The sequence below is a fragment of the Ostrea edulis genome, chromosome 4, assembly GCF_947568905.1.
Source record: "Ostrea edulis chromosome 4, xbOstEdul1.1, whole genome shotgun sequence".
NCBI classification, from domain to species: Eukaryota; Metazoa; Mollusca; class Bivalvia; order Ostreida; family Ostreidae; genus Ostrea; species Ostrea edulis.
The window spans coordinates 49036719-49059567 of record NC_079167.1 but is presented as its reverse complement, the minus strand read 5'-3'; the positions used below and the strand labels follow the sequence as shown (position 1 = coordinate 49059567).

The window sequence follows — 22849 nt, the reverse complement described above, 5'->3', positions numbered from 1 at the left end:
TGTTACAGGCCAGTATTACCGAGATGTTATACTAAAAAAGCTCAAGAAATATTATCATAAACGACGCTCTGTGTCAGGATTTAGGCATGTTCGTCTACTTCATGATAATGCTCCATCAGATACATTTGAGCTTGTGAAGCAATTTTTGAAAACGGAGAAGGTTACCGTCTTGCCACACCCACCATACTCTCCAGATCTAGCCCCATGCGACTTTCCTTTTTCCAAAACTTCAAAAGTTCTTATCTGGTCGTCGTTACAAGTCCTGACAAGCCCTTGGCTCAGCCATCAGTCAGTGCCTCAGAAGTATACCTAAATCAGTGTACCGTGACACATTTCAGAAATGGATTCAGAGATTGAAATTATGCATTTCAATCCGCGGAGAATACTTTGAAGGGATGTAATGTTCATTTCACTATTTGAGTGGTATGCTTTTGAGATATCGTACAATACACATTATATATTGAACAGCCCTCATACACATATGTGGTCAGAAAACCACGTGGAAGGGGCATATTGAAAATATTAGGTTAGTAACTAGTAAGAGACATAACATCGTTGTATGTAGTATTAGTTTCAGCCAATGAAATTCCAAGAGTTTTATCAGAGGCAGGATAAAATGCCACACCGCTCATTGCCTGAAAATCCTAAAGAACAGATTTCCTCCCATTTTAACATCCCTGTTATAATGCCAACCCCGCAGGACAGTCTGGACAAAATATTCAGGTGGTCAGGTTAATTACCCTTGAGTGCCCAGTAGTCGTGCGCTTAAGAAAATATTCGTTTCAAGAAACAGTAAAATGAAATATTAGCTAATCTCACATGATATTTTAATTTACCATGTTAAAATCTTACTTTCTCTTTATTCAAAATATTTCAAAGCGGTTTATCAAATTTATTATTGAGGCACAAAACAAGTGAAGTTCAACGTCGGCCATATTTGTTTAGGACCAGTAGTAGTGCACCCGGATGTAGCAGTAAAATGAGGCTAAGGTACAGACCCTGAAACGTGCTACTACACCATAAAAACGAACCGAACCGTTCCGTGCAAGAAACGAACCGTACCGTTCAAGAAACGTACCGTACCGTGCAAAAAACGAACCGTACCGTTCAAGAAACGTACCGTCTCGTTCAAGAAACGAACCGTATCGTTCAAAAAGCGTACCGTACCGTGCAGAAAGCGTGCAGGATAATATTATGCAAACCCCACCCCCAAAAGCCCGAAAGTGTACCGTACCGTGCAGAAAGCGTGCAATTTATGTCACGTGACCCACTTTTTCAGCCACAGTATATTATTTTCACAATGGCGCCTGATGGGAAAGGAGGTCGTAGACTATCGCTGGCTATCCGGAAACTTAATACGCTTTGTTTTTACACTTACGCACGCCCATGTCGGGGAGCAGTTCATGTAACAACTTTTTATAAAATCGTAAATTAATAAATGTCTGATGAGAAATGAAAAACAAATTGAAACATAATAACAACCATTAAGACTTGGACTTAAGCAAATTCTAAAAACTTTTATTCATAACTTTTATGTACGTTATCAATATGGAATTATTCCATCGAAGCAATCAAAAATAACGTCTCATTTCCCCATGTGCACATTCTAACACAACCACAAATCCTGCAGCCGATAATCAAAGAGCCGAATAAGACCGATCGAGTGAAAACAAACTATCGAAACGTACAATTTATACGAAGTCAAAGCGTTCAGGCCACGCCCACCTCATTAATAAAATGTGCAAACCGTTCACAAAGTGTGCAGCTATTTTTAGCAAACCGTACCGTGCAAGAAGCGAACCTTACCGTTCAAGAAGCGTACCGTACCGTGCAAGAAACGAACCGTACCGTTCAAGAAACGAACCGTACCGTTCAGAAAACGAACCGTACCGTTCATAAAGCGAACCGAACCGTACCGTGCAACTGGTGTAGTAGCACGTTTCAGGGTCTGTAACACATTTTATTGTTTGGTAACTTTTTTACCGCATTCCTTTTATGCATTTACACTTCTATACAATGAATAGAAAGAAAATATTACATTAAATCAAATAAATTCCATAGTGCCCTTCTCCATGTGAACATTTCCTTTTCACGTGAAGAGTTTGGATGGTGATACTAGGCGTATACTTATTCGCTGCCGTATGGACACTAATGCACACATCCTTGACATCCAGATATACATTTATAAGTCGACTAGGACTGTATTGTCTCAACTTAACATTTGATTTTTTTTCTTTGAAGTCTAAAAACATTAAAAGAGATAACTTGTATGGCTATGCACTAATTCCCGACATTTTTAACAACATTCCAAATGCATAAGGACTACCAACTTTTCAATAAACGAACAAATAAAATATTTGGCCTTATAAACCAATCGAAATACACGACAACCTTCACATTGGATTATGCTAATTAGCCATGTGCTTGGTACGGCCACCGGTTGCGGTTCATCATGATTAACACGTGCTTTCACAGTCAGGGATAAGAGCATCAACAAAATGGCGGGTATTTTGGGTGTATAATTGTATTATTATTATTCCTTCCTGTTTGCTTCCCATATTCACTCATTGTAAAGATATGGATGCTCTCTTTAAATATCTTCGAAAAGCAGTCCCTCGTGACGTAATATTTAGGCACGGGCCCCAACAATGACAACAAACAAAATGGCGCACAACTACTGGGCACGCACGACTTTAGGACCTTCAGCCATACTAATAATTGCTGAATTAAATCTAAATGTTTATACAGAATGGAGTCCAAATAACGTTATGGTATCAAATTTCTTATGACTGCTCAGTGTATTGTCGGTAATGGTGAATTTGTTATATTGCCACCCCCACTTTATTGCCCAAATTTGTTTTGAACAAACGTTGGCAATATATCAAGGGAGCACTGTATTATATCATTTAAAGCCTTTCATCAGTGTATGCACTGATCAAGATATAGGGCTCTTGGTGGGTGTGACCATAAACACAGTATGCTTACTCCTCCTGGGCACCTGATCCCACCTCTTGTATGTCCAGGGGTCTGTGTTTGCCCTACTCTTAATTTTGGATTCCTTGTGGAAGTGACGAGATTGATCACAGTTACCTTCACTTCCATACCATGCAGTACAGTAAGGGGAAGGGGTGAAATTTGGAGCACTTTCAATTTGGGGGGCTTGGGAGACATTTTGGGTTTTTTTTAAAATTATATTTGATATTTTTTTATGTCCTTTATTCCAAATACATGATAGAAACTCAATGATACAACATATGAAAGAAGTATTTGAACAGGTCAGTCCTAGTAATTGATTATGCCTAACATCACAAATCTATATTTGAACAGGTCAGTCCTAGTAATTGATTATGCCTAACATCACAAATCTATATTTGAACAGGTCAGTCCTAGTAATTGATTATGCCTAACATCACAAATCTATATTTGTTCCAGCTTTTGTTATAGAGTGGATCCACTTTTTCATTGGAAGAATTTACAACTTTCAACCTATACTAACAAGAACAGAGGTATGTTGTTTAAATAATGTGCTGTGACTGAGGTTAGAATCAAGCTTGGTAGAGGCTTGCTTCATTCAAAACATCCCCATGTAGAAGTAACTTGGAATTGACCCACAATGATTTTCAAGTCACAAGGTCAAAGGTCATAACTCAAATGACTGGTTATTTGGAAGTGTCTGTTCAGTATCTTGATAAATCAAACTTAGTATTGTGGTTGCCCCTGACTATTAGATAACACTTATTTTTCACTATCATTGCAGACACCTAATTTTCTCTATGCAAGTTCATGTACTAAATTTAGTAGCTTATACTTTGACATCTACCCTTTCCTCAGTGGAAACAAGACATCAGGGTTTTTTTTAGGTCACCTGAGCTTTTCTGATCAAATATTGTCCGTCGTTTGTCGGCATTGTAAACTTTTCACGATTCTTCTCCAGAACCATTTCAACCAAACTTGCCACAGAGTATCCTTGGGTAAAGGGAATTCAAATCTGTTCAAATGAAGGGCCATCTCCCCTTCCAAGGGGAGATAATCAAGTAAAGGCATAAAGTAGGGTAGGATCACTTAAAGATCTTCTCAAAAGTCACTGGGCCAGAAAAGATGAAACTTGTGTGGATGCTTCCTTACATAATGAAGATTAAAACTTCATGTTCCCAAGGGGTAGGATGGGGCTACATTACCTGTAAACCAACTTTTATTCACGGCTGCTTTGTTTCGCTATTCACCTGTGATAAACTGGTTCACGGCAAGTGATTTTCACGATCAAGCCTTTTTCAAGCCTATGACAGACATTCAAGGACTGGTTAGTGATGAGAAATATTTGCGACGATGAGGTTCTCATGAATAAAAGTTGGTTTACAGCATATAGGAAATTTTTTTTAAGAAATATTCTTTTAAAGAACAGCAGGGCTTTGATTAGACATGTGAATATGCAAGCATCTTCAGGTAGTACAGATCAAGTTTGTTGAAATCCTGACCACCAGGGGTAGGGTGGGGCCACAATTTGGGAACAAAGTTCTATATGGGAATTAGAGAAAAGACTTTTTAATCTTTTTTCTCAAGAGCAACAGGGCCACTATTAGTCATATTAATTAATATACAAGCATTGTTAGGAAGTGCAGAATCAAATTTGTTCAATTTATGGCCCTCAGGGTGGGACCACAATAGGGGATCAAAGTTTATGTAGGAATAATTATATTCAAAAGTCTTTAAAAATATTCTTATGAACCACTAGACCATGATTAGTCATGTTGATAGGTAAGCATCCACAGGCAATGCAGTTTCCAATCATGGTCTTAGAGGATAGGATGCACAATAGGGTATCAATTGTTACATGGTAATTTATTTTTAAAATCTTTTCCTCAAGAACACTAGGGCCATGGTTAGTCATATTAATATGCAGGCAACAATCATCCTCAAGTACTGCAGATTCAAGTCCCTCCAAAGCATGACCCATGGGGGGGGGGGGGGGGTCAGATGGAGTTAATTAGGGATCAAAGTTTTGCATAAAAATATATAGGAGAAATTTTTAAAATCCTATTATCAAGAACAGCAGAACCAGGATTAGCCATTATTATGCAAGCATCTTCAGGTAGTGTATATTAAAGTTTAATCAAATCACTGCCCAATGGATTACTATGATTTTGGTAATAATCTGTTTTATATGGGAATATATGGTGAAAAGTTTGAAATCTTTTCAAGAACAACAGAGTGATGAGTAGTATGCAATCATCCTCAGGTGGTGCAGATTCCCATTCCCCAGATTGTTTCAACCATAGTAGGTTGAGGCCACAATAGGGGGTTAAATTTACATGGGAATATATATTCAAAGAAATCTTTAAAAAATCTTCTCAAAAACCATGCACTGTCCATGGTTATTCATATTGATTCCAATGTTGTGCAGATTCACAACTCATCAAATCATGCCCCCCCCTCCCCCCCCCCCCCTCCCCTCCCCTTGAGTCTAGGGTGTAGCTAGAAAGTTCAAAGTTTTACATGAGAATATTTATAGGAAATCTGAAAACATTGTTTCCAAGAGTTGCAGGACCACACTAAATCACATTAATATGCAAACATCCCCAAGTTGTGTAGACTCAAGTTTTTTTCTTCTTTTCAAATTATGGACCCTGGGTTTAAGAAGTGGGGCTAGAATCGGGGATCAAAGGATCATATGGAAAGAATAAAAGGAAAGGCCTACAGGGGTTTTAAATCTTATGCACGATATATAAAATAAAAGTTGAAACTGGTTCTGCATTTTATTGAACATTTTAAAGGCCACCTTTTACATATGCGTTTATCAAATAGATAGTTCATACAGGAATGAAACAAAACAGCAAAATGATATTTATTTGTGAATACATGTATCTTATCGTTGTAAAATAGCTTTGTTGGAGATTGTCTTAACTTTAAAAATAATGAGCTTTATTAAAATTTTACCAAAATATGATTTGTAATTATGTCTCCCCTCTTTCAGGGGGAGACATTGTTTTTGTACTTTCCATCCGTCCATCTGTCTGTCTGCCACAAAATCTTGTGAACACTTCTCCTATATGGCTTATTCGATAGACTTGAAATTTTGTACGATTCTTCAATGCCATTTGCATTGTGCAGGGACAGGAGGATCCAATTGTTGTCCTTAAAGTTATAGTGGATCTAAGAGGGGTGGAGGGTGTAAAATAGTTTGTGGACACTTCTCCAATGTGACTTATCAGAGTTCATAATGTCTGTGTTCCTGCTCATGCTTTCTCCTCCATACCATGCAGTACATTAAAGGGAGGAGGTTTCATTGGAGCACTTCCATGTACACAACCATACCTTGTTCTTTGAAGGGTTTTCAAAGTCCAGTTATTTTGTAGAAGAAATCAACATTCTGTTTTGAACATCGTTATTTCAGTTAGAGTTAATTCCATTGACGTTTTCCTTAATTTTGTCATATCAATATGACTCCCCTTTCTCAAATGATTATTTTGTAGATATGTGATGCAACATTTTACACCATAAGGAACTTGAACTCCTTGTGATGTACAAATGTCTAACCTTGCCTCATTTGGAATAATTCTTTGGAATTTAGAGGATTTGCTACAGATAACACAGATGCATCTCGTTTTGTCAATGGAAGTAATTGGAAGTTCAATACTGTTATTTGATACAAGAATTTCATGTTCTACATGTTCTGCCTTACTAGTTATCTCCATACCTTGACCTACTGACACCCCACCACCTTCACCTACATTTGAAGACCCTTCAGGAATATTATTTGATCTCCTTTCAAAAATACTAACGGGCGCCGATGTTATCTCATCTACGTTTGAGGTACAGTCGGCCATATACGTACCTACATTTAGGCATGTATATACTGGTCCCCTCTGTGCAATATCTGAAGATATTTCCATTTCTCCAACTTGATAACCATCAATTGGTTCATTGCCCCTCTTATCTCGGAACAGTTTCCTCCTGCATTTATCACAGATAAAATCACCTACCCCACACCTTTTCCCAATGACACAATTTATCCTCTTTTGAAGAACCCCACCAACAAACGAATCTTTTGCTGTTGAATTTTTTCGACAACGAGCACAACAAATCTTTTATGGCACCGTTATTAAAACGTGGGATCTGTGTCAAATAAAACAGTAAAATGATATGTGGCCTCGTGCTATACATTGAATAGAAACTTGTTTCATTTGAGTGAATCTATTGCGTTTCATTTATTGATTATGTTTTTGTACTCATCTTTAATTTGATAATGGAAGAAAAAAAAGTTGTCATGTATAATAATTATTGTTAATAAAACGAATAATGATAGATAAATTTTTAAAAAAAACATCACCATCGATGGGCTCGAACTTGCGCAAAAAGGTCCTATGTCGGTGAAAACACTTCCACACTACCTATTGCACCACGGGAGACACGATACTTTTTATGTTAAATTTGGGACATACGTTACAACAAAAAATTTCGGGGATTCTGGAGCTTTTTTTTAAAAGACATTTTCACTCTCACGTCAGTGGTGCCCATGAAAATTCATTGTGATAATGAATCTGCAATTCACAACAAATCTCAAAATGTTTAATTTGTCCATGGGCACAACTGCCATCATGCTCTTTGAAGGGAAAGTATTGTCAAAATTGACCACAAAAATGAGAAACCAGTGTTATTTGCCAAATAGATCATCAAATTAAAAAAAATCTATAACCCCGTTGTCAGTGAGATTCAGAAACTTTATGATTTGGAGATATTTGAGTGCATAAAGACAAAAAGGTGACCTAACTCAAATTGATAACTTGTTTTGCTGGAATTCTCAATCTCACTGTGGTTCGATTCCTCGAGCAAATCTATATCATCCTCTACATGTACATGAATATCAAAGTGATCTTTTTAAAAATATTCTGCAGAACACAACAGCAAAACAATGTTAGAAATATTGTTATAGATGTATCCCTATGTTGTGTGGACATGTTGGTGTTATTGTTATAGATACATTCCTATGTTGTGTGGACATGTTGGTATTATTGTTATAGATACATTCCTATGTTGTGTGGACATGTTGGTGTTATTGTTATAGATACATCCCTATGTTGTGTGGACATGTTGGTATTATTGTTATAGATACATCCCTATGTTGTGTGGACATGTTGGTGTTATTGTTATAGATACATCCCTATGTTGTGTGGACATGTTGGTATTATTGTTATAGATACATCCCTATGTTGTGTGGACATGTTGGTGTTATTGTTATAGATACATCCCTATTTTGTGTGGACATGTTGGTGTTATTGTTATAGATACATCCCTATGTTGTGTGGACATGTTGGTGTTATTGTTATAGATACATCCCTATGTTGTGTGGACATGTTGGTATTATTGTTATAGATACATCCCTATGTTGTGTGGACATGTTGGTGTTATTGTTATAGATACATCCCTATGTTGTGTGGACATGTTAGTATTATTGTTATAGATACATCCCTATGTTGTGTGGACATGTTGGTATTATTGTTATAGATACATCCCTATGTTGTGTGGACATGTTGGTGTTATTGTTATAGATACATCCCTATGTTGTGTGGATTCAAATTTGGGTTAAGTCATGACCCTGTGTGTTTAGGGTGGGATCAGAATATGGAGTCAAAATATTTCATGGGAATAAAGAAGATAAAAATCTGATGATGCCAATGTGACTCAGGGTGAGCATTGTGACTCATGAGCCTCTTTTCTTTTCTTTTTTTTTCTTTTTTTTTTTTTATCAAATCAAGTGAGTATACAAACAATATTCATTTTCCATTTAGGTGTACAAATCTGGTGTCACTCACTACTTCAGCATCAGGAAAGCTATCAGGGATTTAGGATACAAGCCAATGGTACAGAATGAAATGTCGGATGTTCTGAAAGAGTATATTCAGAAAGGATATCAGAAAACAAAGAGAAAACAGTCGGCCTTTATATACTATCTTGTAAATGTTATCATAGCTGTGATATTTGCATCATTCATTTTATCTTGGTTGCCTGGAGTTAAATAAAATTGATGATAAAAAGATGATTATTATGCTTTATGAATATCCTGTGATGTTATACGCCTGTCATTAGACGGGATGTATTATGTTATGGCGCTGTCCGTGCATCTGTCCAGCTGGCTGGCCCTCTGAGGTCATGTTTTCCGGACTTTTTTCCATAACAGATGCATGTACGACTTTGAAATTTGGTCACAATTTCTCCCTTAAGAAGTGTAAGAATGAGTTTGCATGTCAGCTGCATTGGTCCGTCCTTGACCTACTTTAGGGCTATAAGTAGGTCAAACAGTTTTCTGGACATTTTTCTTTACTGTTACAGATATTGCCCTGAAATTTACACATAAGTTTCCTCTCAGAGAAATACAATCCATTTCAGCTGGATTGGCCCATCCTTGACCTACTTTAGGGCTAAAAATAGATCAAACGGTTTTCCGGGCTTTTTTCATTACAGATACATGTATTGCCCTGATATTTAGTTAAAGGCTTCTTCTCGGAGGAATACAAGTTCAGTTTATATTTCAGCTGGATTGGTCCATCCTTGACCTACTTTTGGGCTTAAGATAGGCCAAACAGTTTTCCGGGCTTTTTAGGTCACCTAAGTAAACTCAAGTGACCTATTGCAATTGGTTGTCGTCTGTCGTCGTGCGTTAACATTTTTAACTTCTTCTTGATAACTACTATTCCAATTCTTTTTAAATATGGTATGAAGCATCCTTGGGACAAGGGGGACATAAATTTTAAAACTCCTGGGGCCCAAGGAGCGGGGCAAACACTGCACAAAATTGACCAATTTTCAAAAATCTTCTTCTCTAGAATACGCATGTGTAAGAAAAACTAAATGCATAGTGATGTAGAGCAGGAAAGCCTCTACCAAAATTGTAAATTTCATGATCACCGGGGTAGGGGTTTTGACCCCAGGGCGGGGCCAAACTTACTATATAGTGTTGATGTGTAAAACACTTAAACAACATCTTCTCTATAGCTATTGATGCTAAATTGAAACGAAATGAATATTTAGAAAGAACAGGTAGTCCTTTAACAAAATTGTAAATTTGGTGATCCCAGGGGTAGGGGTTTTTATATTAGGGTGGGACCAAAATGGTCAGTTATTAGATGTGTGAAGAATAGAAATTTTCAACTTCTTGATAACTACCATTTCAATTCTTTTCATATTTGGTTTGAAGCATCTTTGGACCAAGGGGGACATAAATTGTAAATTTCAGGATGTCTGCACCCCTGGGGTCTTCGGGGCAGGGCAAAAACTACCCAAAATTGACCAATTTTTAAAAATCTTTTTTTCTAGAACTACACATGTTAAAGGAAAATTAAATGCATGGTGATGTAGAGCAGGAAGGTCTCTACCAAAATTGTGAATTTCATGATCCCTGGGGTAGGGGTTCTGACCCCAGGGCTGGGTCAAACTTAATATATAGTGTTTGTGTGTAAAACACTTAAATAACATCTTCTTTAGTGCTATTGATACTAAATTGAAACTAAATGGATATATAGAAAGAGCAGGTAGTCCTTTACCAAAATTGCAAATTTAATTATCCCAGGGATAAGGGTTTTGGTATTGGGGTGTGGCCAAAATGGTCAGTTATTAAATGTGTGAACAATAGACATTTTTAACTTCTTGATACATGTATCTCATTCCAATTCTTTTCAAATTTGGTATGAAGCATCTTTGAGACAAGAGGGACATAAATGGTAAATTTTGGGATCCCAGCACCCCTGGGACCTTAGGGGTGGGGCAAAAACTGTCCAAAATTGACCAATATTCATAAATCTTCTTCTCAAGAACCACACATGTTTAAGAAAAACTAAATGCATAGTGATGTAGAGCAGGAAGGCCTCTACCAGATTTGTAAATTTCATGATCCCCAGGGTAGGGGTATTGACCCCAGGGTGGGGCCAAACTTAGCATATAGTGTTGATGTGTAAAACACTGAAGATAACATCTTCTTTAGTGCTATTGATACTAAATTAAAACTAAATGAATATTTAGAAGGAGTAGTAGTCCTTTACCAAAATTGTAAATTGCATGATCCTATGGATAAGGGTTTGGTTTCAGGCTGCATGGTGTCAAAATTATAATAATGATTTGAAGGACCTCTCTAAGTTTGCTGATACTGTATAAAATCCAATAATCAGTTCACATTTCAACTTAATTGATGCACCATGACCTACTTAAGGGCTAAAAGTAAATCAAATGGTTTCCTGGACTTTTCATCATCATAGACCTATAGATATTGCACCGACATTTTGTCACAACCTCACTCTCAGAAAAATACATAGTCAGTTCACATGTCAGATGGGTTGGTGCACCATGACCCACTTTAAGGGTTTTCTATATAGAATGTGTGATGTATCAATTCAGACTACACAATATGCTTCCAGGTTGAATTTGACTGTCTGGCGAGTGTATATTGTACTGTTTGCGGTACTCTTGCTATAACATGTAATGATGATGTGGATATGTTTTGTAACACAGGAGATGGTACTGTAAAATCATTCATTTTTGTGGGTTTAAATTTTCATTGTTTGTGAAAAATGAGCGTGTTTGCTGATTTGAAGAGTTGTTATCATTTATTATAGTTAAGGAAGTATTCACACCAGAGAAATTTGATATGGATGAAAAGTGGAAGATATATACATTGAGGATATGAAATTGAAAACTTTCAAATTTACATCGTTTAGTCAAAAAATGCAGTTTTAGTAGAAAGCAATCTGAAAAAAATTTAAAACCCCTGCTAGTCTCGAACCTGCGATATACAGTTCAGCAGTCGACCTGCTAAATTACTGGGCTACTCAGATAGGCGATGAAATTTTAAATGAATAGATCAATATTGCTGATATATATATTTTCCTCCATGTTTTAAAAGGAAGTCGGCCATTATGACGATGTAGAGGAACTCCTTAAGTTTGTTTGGGGGTTTCAACCCCATGAACATTAATGAATTTACAGTATATCATGTAATAAATTCAAGATCAGTCATGTTTTAATTTTAGAATGCAGGTGTATACATGGTATATTTGTATATTACCTCTACAAAAGGACAGAGTGAGCTTTCTTCTCACGCTTCATCAAGGAAGTCAATTTAACAAGCTATTCTACCCAGTAATAGGATGTAAGCAGCTGTCCCTGGTAATTGAATAATCCATATATTGTAAATCACTCTCAAGAAGTAGAATACTGCAGTTGGTTGCATTTCCCACAAATAAAGAGCTAATGTAAGCTTGTCAATGACATAACGGTTATTATATAACTTTGATTTATTAGGAGAAAGGAAGGGTAATTGTTGAAGAATTTGAACACACCTCCAGGAATTAAGTCAATCTTGGCAGATTGGACTGTCTCTGTGATAGTTTTAATTGTAAATTTCATGATTTCAAGGGTTGGGGTTTTGGTATCAGGGTGGGGCAAAAAATGGTAAGGGATTAAATGTGTTAACATTTGAACATTTTTGATTTCTTCTTTATAACTGTCATTCCAATTCTTTAAATATGGTATGAAATATCTTTGGGACAAGGGGGACATAAATTGTCAAATTCAGGACTTCTGATTCCCTGGGGCTTTAGGAGTGGAGCAAAAATGACAAATTTTCAAAAACTAATCTCTACAACCGTATATCTTTACCTCTACCAAAATTGTAAATTTCATGATCCCTGGGGTAGAGGTATAGTGTATATGTGTAAAACATTTAAAAATAATATCTTCTGTAATGCTATTGATACTAAATTGATTGATTGTATATTGTTTAATGTCCCTCTTGAGAATCTTTCACTCATATGGAGATGTCACCATTACTAGTTAAGGGCTGTAAAATTTAGAATCAAGTGCCAAGCTTGTGGGCATTGAGCAGGGAGGGATCTTTATTGTGCCACACCTGCTGTGACACGGGACCTCGGTTTTTGCGGTCTCATCCAAAGGACCGCCCCATTAAGTCGCCTCTTACGACAAGCAAGGGTACTGGGTACCTATTTTAACCTAGGTCCCCGTGGGAAGATACTAAATTGAAACGAGATAGATATTTAGAAGAAATAGGTAGTCGTTTACTAAAATTGTAAATTTCATGCTCCTAGAGGTTAGGGGTTTTGGTTCCAGGATGGAGGCAAAATTATGACAATGATTATTGTCTTTATCTTTAAGTTTGTTGATACCACAGTCTAAAAAGTAAATTTAATGCATATTTAGTAAAAGCTAAAAAGGATATACCAAAATTGTGAATTTTGCAACCCCATGGTTTTGACTTTAGGACAGATCCAATTAGTCTACTGTGTTAATGTTACACATGGTACACCGCATGTAAACCCTTTCATCAGTATAGGCACTTTCGAGGGCATTTAGTTTTAAAGAATACATCTTGTTTTATACTTTAGCTGAATATTAGAATTTAGCTAAAATATTCAGAACAGGATTTTTTCCCCTCTAGATTTCGAAGCCTTTGGGACTATTGATACTTTCAACAAATACCCAGGTGACGATAATTCCTGTAGGCTTCTTGTTTTAATATGCTCTAGGCAAATTCTTTACATTCATCAAAATAGTATTCTACTTTTATAGATATGTCCACGTTTGCTTAGTACATATACTACCCCATATAAGATTAATTTTCTGTTTCCCGAACTTCTAGAGTTTTAGCCATGTAATTAATATTTACACGCCAGTTTCTGTCTTTGCATTCCGAGCAATTTGATAGGTAACAATACATTCACATTTACTAATTTATTTTGTAATAGTATCGTGTGGGATATATATTAACGCTTTTTGATTTCATTTCATTGCCGTTTCATACATCGTATAAAATGGCTATTTCCTTTCCTGCATTTGAGTATATGTAGATCAAATGCACATTTTATCAACTTATGTCGTCAGCCAGCTGTTTTAAGAGTCAACGGCCAATCGAGTTGTTTCGGTTATCGTAATTTACGCGGGAAGTCGAAACTTCCCTTTTTAGCATATTTAAAGTGCTCAACTACTTCAGAATTAGGCCTCATGAAGTAAGTAGACGTTTGCAATTGTTCTCTCGTAAATTTTAGCTTTCAACTTTCAAAAGTCTATCAGTCTTACCTGATAACTAACGACAAACGTTTGCACGACTATTAAATGAATTGTAATCTAACGGTTGTCGATCGATATTGAAATTTCTAATGATCTGGGCTTACCACGAAGTCTTACATCCGATCCATTTTTGATAACGAATATCTACCTGGAATGTAAAACATTTTTGGAGTTTGAAGACTTGCAAAGCTTTTTCACATTTTAAAGGTATTTCCAATTTCATTTTCAACAAATTGAGAAAAAGTGAGATTGTGTTTTCTAAAGTTATTCCTGAGGCTGACGGTAGTTATGATACAGAATAAGATGAATTTCTAGAGAGCAAATATACAATTACTGACATTTTTAGTCTATTCGATGCTTAGGCTACATCGAAAGTAATTATTCACCGAGCCTGGAACGGGAGGGTGTGAATATTGTACATCGTATTGACTAAAAATGTCAATATCATAGAATAATTCAAAACATCGGAACTGGCTACTAAAAAGTGAGTAAAGATGCGAATGTTTGTTTTATAGTTTATTCAATTAATACAACTTTGGGAAGTACAGCCCATCAGTATTTAAATGTAACAATAAGATAAATACATAGTTATTACTTAAGGAGTCTAAAAAGGGAATGAAACCCCTGATCAAGTGTGCCACAGTTCTACACGTCCAGTTTCTTGTATATATGTATTTATATGATATTAAGCATAGTTCAATGTACCTAGAAAGTAATATTGAACAATAATACAAAAGGCACCATGCACACGCATATATATTAAGGTGACAATTCAGCATTGCGTGATGCAAGAGCATAATGAAGATATTTTTCTAGAGCAGCCAGGGTAGGTGTGTGTTGTGAACCCACAACTGAAGTAATTTATATGAACTTGGCGATTTGTAGTATTAGTATTTTTGAATGTATTTTCCCCTTACAAAGGAGTATTTAGGATGTTGAAGGATAGAATGAAATTCATCTTCAATTTGTTGGGTGTCACATCACATAATCTATGCTGCCTGCTCTCATCCTGGTATCTTCCAGTTTCAATATTTAAACAGTGCGAGGAAAGTCTAATGAGAGAGATATGTTGGTTTTTTTTGTGAATTGGTTTAATTAAGTATGGTTGGGTCTACAGAAGTCATGATACACAAAGTGTTTAGATGAAAAAAATTTTGAAGAGTTTTCCATGAATGCATTACAGTCTTGTAAATATATGTATAGAATTCTATCTTTGTATATATGCATAAATTGGACAGTGTTCATGATATTCTGCCTCATCCAAGATTCTCCTAAACCCGATCTAAATAGTTCCAAGTTTTATATCACGTGCCCGATTTATGCTAGAACCATATCCATTTTCTGCATCAAAGCGTAAGTATTCATAGGATGATCTTAAAATGAAGTTTCCAGTATTTAGTAATTTACACCAATATTTCATTATTTTGATTTTTCTTTTAATGATAAGTTGGTATTGGATTAGTTCCCTATAAAGCATACAATTACACACATTGCACCTAACACCTAGAGCATTTTAAAAAATAACAAATGTAATCGTTCAATTTCGGTTGCTTTATGACAACCCCAGATTTCACTTCCAACATGTATATCGAATAGTTGGCACTTTGTCTCTGCGTTGAATTCAAATTTTTGAATATTACGATTAAAACCAAATAAAGATTTTCGACCTTGGTCTGCTAGTTTCTTTTGTGTTACCTTAAATTTTCCGTTGTAATTCAAACACAATCCCTAATAGCTGAAGGAGTCGACTTGTTCTAAAATTTCGTTGTTATAGGTCCTAGAATAATTGATAGATCCTCCTTTCCTGATTATTAGAATTTTGGTTTTAGTAGTGTTAACCGGCAAATTCCATGAAGATACGTATCCATGTAAAGCGTTGTTTATTATATAAATAAGCAAGCTACAAACACACGTAGACTTTACGAGACCTGATCGGTTAGATTGAGCTCGGTGTTACTTTATTGCATCATACTTCAGTTCGTGATAAAAGTCGCCCTTTATTATTTATACATTAGCCGAAAGTGAGAAGGGAAGGGACGGAAGTTTTCATTTAGTGATCAAATTATGATAATCGTCTCAATTTGGATTCTCCAATTTTTAGCTCACCTGAACCGAAGGTTCAAGTGCCTGAACCGAAGGTTCAAGTGAGCTTTTCTGATCACATTTTGTCCGGCGTCCGTCTGTCTGTCTGTCTGTCTGTAAACTTTTCACATTTTCATCTTCTTCTCATGAACCACTGGGTCAATTTCAACCAAACATGGCCAAAAGCATCCTTGGGTGAAGGGCTTTCAAGTTTGTTCAAATGAAGGGCCATGTCCCTTTCAGAGGGGAGATAATCACAAAAATGCAAAAATAGGGTGGGGTCATTTAAAAATCTTCTTCTCAAGAACCACTGGGCCAGAAGAGCTGAAATTTACCTGAAAGCTTCCTGACATATTGCAGATTTAAGTTTGTTCAAATCATAGGCCCCTGTGGTTGGATGGGGCCACAATAGGGGATCAAAGTTTTACATACAAATATATAGGAAAAATCTTTTAAAATCTTCTTCTCAAGAACCACTGAGCCAGAAAAGCTGATTTTTACATGAAATTTTCTGACATAGTGCAGGTTCAAGTTTGTTCAAATCATGGCCCCCGGGGATAAGATGGGGCCCCAAGGGGTGGATCAAAGTTTTACACACAAATATATAGGGAAAAACTTTAAAAATCTTCTTAAGAACCACTAAGCCAGAAAAGCTGAGATTTACATGAAAGCTTCCGGACATAATGCAGATTCAAGTTTGTTCAAATCATGGGCCCCGGGGTTTGGATGGGGCCACAATAGGGGATCAAAGTTTTACATACAAATATATAGGAAAAATCTTTAAAAATCTTCTTCTCAAGAACCACTGAGCCAGAAAAGCTGATTTTTACATGAAAACTTTCTGACATAGTGCAGATTCAAGTTTGTTCAAATCATGGCCCCCGGGGGTAGGATGGGGCCACAAGGGGGATCAAAGTTTTACATACAAATATATAGTTAAAATCTTTTTCTCAATAACCACTGAGTCAGAAAAGCTGATATTTACAAGAAAACTTTCTGACATAGTGCAGATTCAAGTTTGTTCAAATCATGGCCCCCGGGGGTAGGATGGGGCCACAAGTGGGGGGGGGGGTCAAAGTTTTACATACAAATATAGGAAAAAGCTTTAAAAATCTTCTTCTCAAGAACCATTGGGCCAAAGAAGTTGACATTTACATGAAAGCTTTCTGACATAGTGTAGATTCAAGTTTGCAAAGGGTAGTTTGGGCCATAATAGGGACTAAGGTTTTACATGCAAATATATATGGAAAGTATTCAGATATGAGCCAAGGTGACTCAGGTGAGCGATGTGGTCCATGGGCCTCTTGTTTTTTGTCCGATGTTGGAGAAATAAAATGTTATATTCACATCCAATGGATTTACAGGGGACTACAACGTTCTATTTTCTTGACATTGTTGATTTACAGGGACTACAACGTTCTATTTTCCTGACATTGTTGATTTACAGGGACTACAACGTTCTATTTTCCTGACATTGTTGATTTACAGGGACTACAACGTTCTATTTTCCTGACATTGTTGATTTACAGGGACTACAACGTTCTATTTTCCTGACATTGTTGATTTACAGGGACTACAACGTTCTATTTTCCTGACATTGTTGATTTACAGGGACTACAACGTTCTATTTTCCTCAGATTGTTGATTTTCAGGGGACTACAACGTTCTATTTTCCTGACATTGTTGAATCTCAGCCGACTTATTCGAGCTACATGTATAATAATACTTTTTAGTACAGGGCGTTGCTGAACGCTTTTGGGTCCTCTGAAACGTTGCAAAGTTGTATCCTGTCTTTTTACGAGGGGTTGTTATTAACTGGTAGAGTTGTAGGGTCATTATCATTCTAACGTTTCTATGGTTACTCCTTGTTTCTCGTGTTTCAAACATTGTCTTTTTTTTTCTGGATTTTTAACAAAGTTTTGGACCATTCTATAAAAGCACATGTGTTCAAACAGCAAGTGCAGACAAGGGGTAATGTCGAGCGGTCATTATCATTAGACCATCGATTATTTACAACAGATGGCATGATATTTTTATCCCCATTGCAAACAATTATTAATTTGTTTGGATCATTAAAAAATACCAGTATATCTATCACACACACACACACATATGTATATACATGTATATCTATATATATGCTTGCTTTAGAACGGGAGTTAGCTCGTACAATATATCCGATAAGAAAGATCAATATAATACAAGTACTCCTCGCAGCAATCTTAATTCAACGCAGACCATACATCATGAGCATTTAGACCAAGACATCCCTTTGGAGTATTTAGACCCGGGCACCTGTTTGGAATATGATACATTCCGGGCACCTGTTTGGAATATGATACATCCCGGGCACCTGTTTGGAATATGATACATCCCGGGCACCTGTTTGAAGTATTTTCGTCGCAGTATACATATATGCAAACGACCCCGTTGTAAATTTTTCAATTGATCTTTGTTATTGACAAAATTTCAACCCCTAATTCTTTATCAACATATGGGACACACGCATCCATTGTGTAATACATATCCAAGTATAGATGTCTGTATATTGTAGCTACATGTATTCGTTGATTCATCGACCGTCATGCATTCGGATGATACCGCAAAAAACCCGATGTCCCGTGTCACGGCAGGTGTGGCACGATAAAAATCCCTCCTTGTTCAAAGGCCGTAAGCGCCGCGCATGGGCCTAAATTTTGCAGTCCTTCACCGGCAATGATGACGTCTCCATATGAGTGAAAGATTCTGGAGAGGGACATTAAACAATATTCAATCAATCATGCATTGTATGAGCAATGGGCGTAACTTAAGGAGAAGGTCGATGTCTGGGAACCATCATTTACCGCAAGTTTTCGTTGAATCCTCTTAAGGGAGGATTCTTTTGAGGATTCAGACAAATTTCAAGATGCGCGCCGCATGTACATCATGTACTTCCTACAGCTTTTTTAGTCTTTACTTTGCAACATGAATTATTTTCGGTTGTATCAGCGGCGTTTACTTTAAACACTGAAGTGAAAGATGCGTGGATCTAGAAATGGTGTGTCCCCTGGAATTTGCAACGTATATATCATCAATGTGATTTATGAAAAAATCAGTTTTTTACATTTTGTGCATGAAGTAATGAGAACAGAACCAAATCACAAAATTATCACGAAATAAAATGTTCTCAAAAGGAATGTACTGAAACGATTTGTTTGATATCCTTCTTTCACTTGCAATTTACATAATTATCGATGATTGATTTAAGGGGCGAGATCAAAAGTTCAATGTCTGACCAAAAAAACCTTAAATTTACATAGTTTTCACCAAGACCCCCTTAAAACTAAATATGATGAATGTTGAAACTAATCGATTAACAGGTAAAAATATACGAATATAAATAACACTCTGTATACCTTTTGTATTGCTTATTCACAAATGAAAGTGTACATTAAAACAATTAAATGTTCATTAAATGTAATATTGTTATGTGGTTTTAAGCAGGCACTTGTCTTTTCTTTTTCCATTAAAGTGTAATCGATGTCGGATGACAGAAACCTATGGAAGTTTTTACAACCCCCCCCCCCCCGCCCCTAATTATTTGAATTTAGATTTTTATCCGACATCGATCTTTTGATTTCACCCCTAACGATTTTATCATACTCGATGTTTAACTGTAGGTAGAGATTCAAGTTATTAATATGTACACTTTTCATTAATTTGCTAATAACAAATTTATGGACAATGTAAACCTTTGACTGCCAGTATTGTATGCACGGCATTGTCTTGAAGTTATTGTCTTGGGTAGAGTTATTCATCATTCGAAATTGACCTAATTGATATTGTACAATCATTTATCGGGCAAGGAAACCGAAGATTATTTCAATCAAATCACACACACACACACACACTTTCACGTTTTATGGTACATTGTAATAAGTGAAAGGTAGAATGGAAATGCAAGTTTGATTCGATAAATTGAATCCATGCACTGATGGTTTACTCCCACGATTTAGGATTTTGAGTTTTGTCTTAAATTAACCCCTCGCTTCCTTGAGAAAAAAATCTGGATCCGTGCATGTGAAAAAAGTTATGACACCGATTTCACATGAGAGACATTTTTACAAAGCGAAATGATTCGGTGGCTCAATGGTTAGAGCGTTTACTTCATGACTGGGTGGTCGTGGGTGCAAGCCTCGCTTCAAACCTAACACGAACCAAAAAGTAGCGACCGCTCCTTCGTCAAACGGTGAGAGTCGCGGGACCTTATGCACGATAACGAACCCTATGACCCGAAGCGCAATGCATTGGTGTAATTATGTTCCCCAAACAAAGTTTGGGAACATATTGTTTTTACTCTGTTTCTTATTATTATTATTATTATTATTATGTCTCCGAACACAAAGTGTCGGAGACATATTGTTTTTGCTCCGTTTCTTATTATGTCTCCGAACACAAAGTGTCGGAGACATATTGTTTTTGCTCCGTTTCTTATTATTCTTATTTTCTTCTTCTTCTTCTTTTTATTCCTCTTCTTTCCAGAGAAATTTGTCCGCTGGATTTTATGAAAGTGTTTCAACAGATCCACTTCAAACTTTGTGAGGTGATAGGGGGTCATGAGGAGGGGTGCAATCAACTTTCGAAATTTTCAAAATGGCCGCCGTTTCAAAATGGCGGCCAAAAACGTCAAAAAAATCAAGGTTGTCGGATTTCAACCAAATTTTATTTCTAGGGTAATTTGGTGACCCCGAGTTCATTCCCACCATCCAAAAAAAATTTTGAGCCGCCATTTTGAAAATGGCCGCCATATACCAAATTATTTCAAAATGTTAAAATCTCTACAACATTTGATTTCTGGGGTAATTGGAGGGTCCACAGTTCATTTTTAGCATCAGTATTTCCTTCCAATCTATTTTCAAATGTTTCAAAATGGCGGCCATTGAAGAAAATGGCGGCCAAAAATCAAATCCGTCGGATTTCAACCAAACTTAGTTTCTAGGGTTTTTTGAGGATCCTGAGTGCATATCTGGCATCAAAAACCATTTCTGACATGGGGAGGTGTTCGGAGACATTTGTGTTGGCATCCCAACACAGTTATAGCTCGTTATTCTTATTCTTATTCTTTTCTTCTTATTTTTCCTCTTCTTTAGTGAGAAATTTGTCCGACCGATTTTATGAACATGCTTCGACTGATCAACTTCAAACTTTGTGAGCTGATAAAGGGTCATTAAGAGGGGTGCAATCAACTTTTCAAATTTTCAAAATGGCCGCCGTTTCAAGATGGCGGCCAAAAAACGTCAAAAACTCAAGGTTGTCGGATTTCAACCAAATTCTATTTCTAGGGTAATTTAGTGACCCCGAGTCCATTTCCACCATCAAATTTTTTTTTTGAGCCGCCATTTTCAAAATGGCCGCCATATACTGAAATATTTGAAAGTGTTAAAATCTGTACAACATTTGGGTTCTGGGGTAAATTGAGGGTCCACAATTCATTTCTAGCATCAGTATTTCCTTCCAATCATTTTTCAAATGTTTCAAAATGGCCGCCATTGAAGAAAATGGCCACCAAAAATCAAGTCCGTCGGATTTCAACCAAATTTAGTTTCTAGAGTTCTTTGAGGATCCTGAGTGCATATCTGGCATCAAAAACCATTTCTGACATGGGGAGGTGTTCGGAGACATTTGTGTTGGCATCCCAACACAGTTATAGCTCGTTATTATTCTTTTTCTCCGGTACTTTTTTGTCCGGTAGTGTTCTCAGAAACTACAAAAGGGATCGATATGAAACTTTCCAGGATGATAGTATAGCGTTTGTAGATGTGCATGGTGATAGTCATTTTGTCTGCACATGCATGCACGCGCGTGCACGTGCACTGCAATTTTGGTACAAAAATTGGAAAATCAGAATATTAAGGGGATCGATATGAAACCTAAATAGGATGGTAGTATATCATTTGTAGATATGAAAAATGATAGTAATTTTCTCTGTACGCGCACGCATGCGCGTGCACATGCATTACAAAATTTGTACACTAACTTTGGAATCAGTCTAACTTTTTTGTTGTTCATTGAAATGGCTTGATATTCATATCATAGGTAGATATTGAAACCCTTAACTGATTTGCATGGTCAAAATTACCAATTTGCACGCGCATGCACGTGCGCTTCATTTTGATTGGATAGTACTAAAACGTTTGTAACTATCTTATTTATGAAGCGAATGAGTTGATATTCACAGCATACGTAGACAATATGTGTATCTATATATTGGTGTAACAAAAAATGCCAACGCACACGCGCATGCGCGTGCGACGTTTTTCAAATGTTCGATTTTTAAATGACGATAACGTTTTTGTTTTTCATCAAATTCTATTGATATTAGGGTTTTAGATGTGTCTTGGTACTCCTTACAAATTGCTGTGGTTAGAATTACTGCTCAGCACGTGCATGCACGTGTGCTGAATTCTGATTGGACGATTTTGAAATCGCTATAACTTCCTTATATTAGGTGGAAACGTTATGAAATTCATACTGTGGGTATATGATACAAATGCCTGTTGAACGACATCAACAAAAATTCGGAATCATACACGCGTGCGCGTGTATGCACGTGCAACGCTTTCTTTCATTTCTTGGTACTGAAATGACCATATTAAACGTACTACATGTAATTAAAGGCTACAATAAAATGATCTTTTGCTATAGATTCACAAGGACA

General features: G+C 36.6%; 2 protein-coding genes across 3 annotated transcripts in view; both read left to right on the top strand.

The window, feature by feature from the left end:
- LOC125670944 (short-chain dehydrogenase/reductase family 42E member 1-like) overlaps window positions 1–9032 on the top strand; it is a 37899-nt gene extending 28867 nt beyond the window's left edge. Inside the window, exons 10-11 of one of the 2 annotated variants that reach the window (XM_048906392.2) lie at window positions 3433–3506; window positions 8787–9032. In XM_048906392.2, coding sequence (XP_048762349.2) covers window positions 3433–3506; window positions 8787–9017 — 305 coding nt within the window. In that variant the 3' untranslated portion in view covers window positions 9018–9032. The remainder of the gene's footprint in view (window positions 1–3432; window positions 3507–8786) is intronic. The other variant, XM_048906393.2, reaches the window with a different exon arrangement.
- Window positions 9033–14157: 5125 nt separating this feature from the next.
- LOC125669816 (short-chain dehydrogenase/reductase family 42E member 1-like) overlaps window positions 14158–22849 on the top strand; it is a 33541-nt gene continuing 24849 nt past the window's right edge. The window contains exon 1 of the mRNA XM_048904620.2: window positions 14158–14277. The gene's annotated coding sequence lies outside the window, so the exon portion shown is untranslated. The remainder of the gene's footprint in view (window positions 14278–22849) is intronic.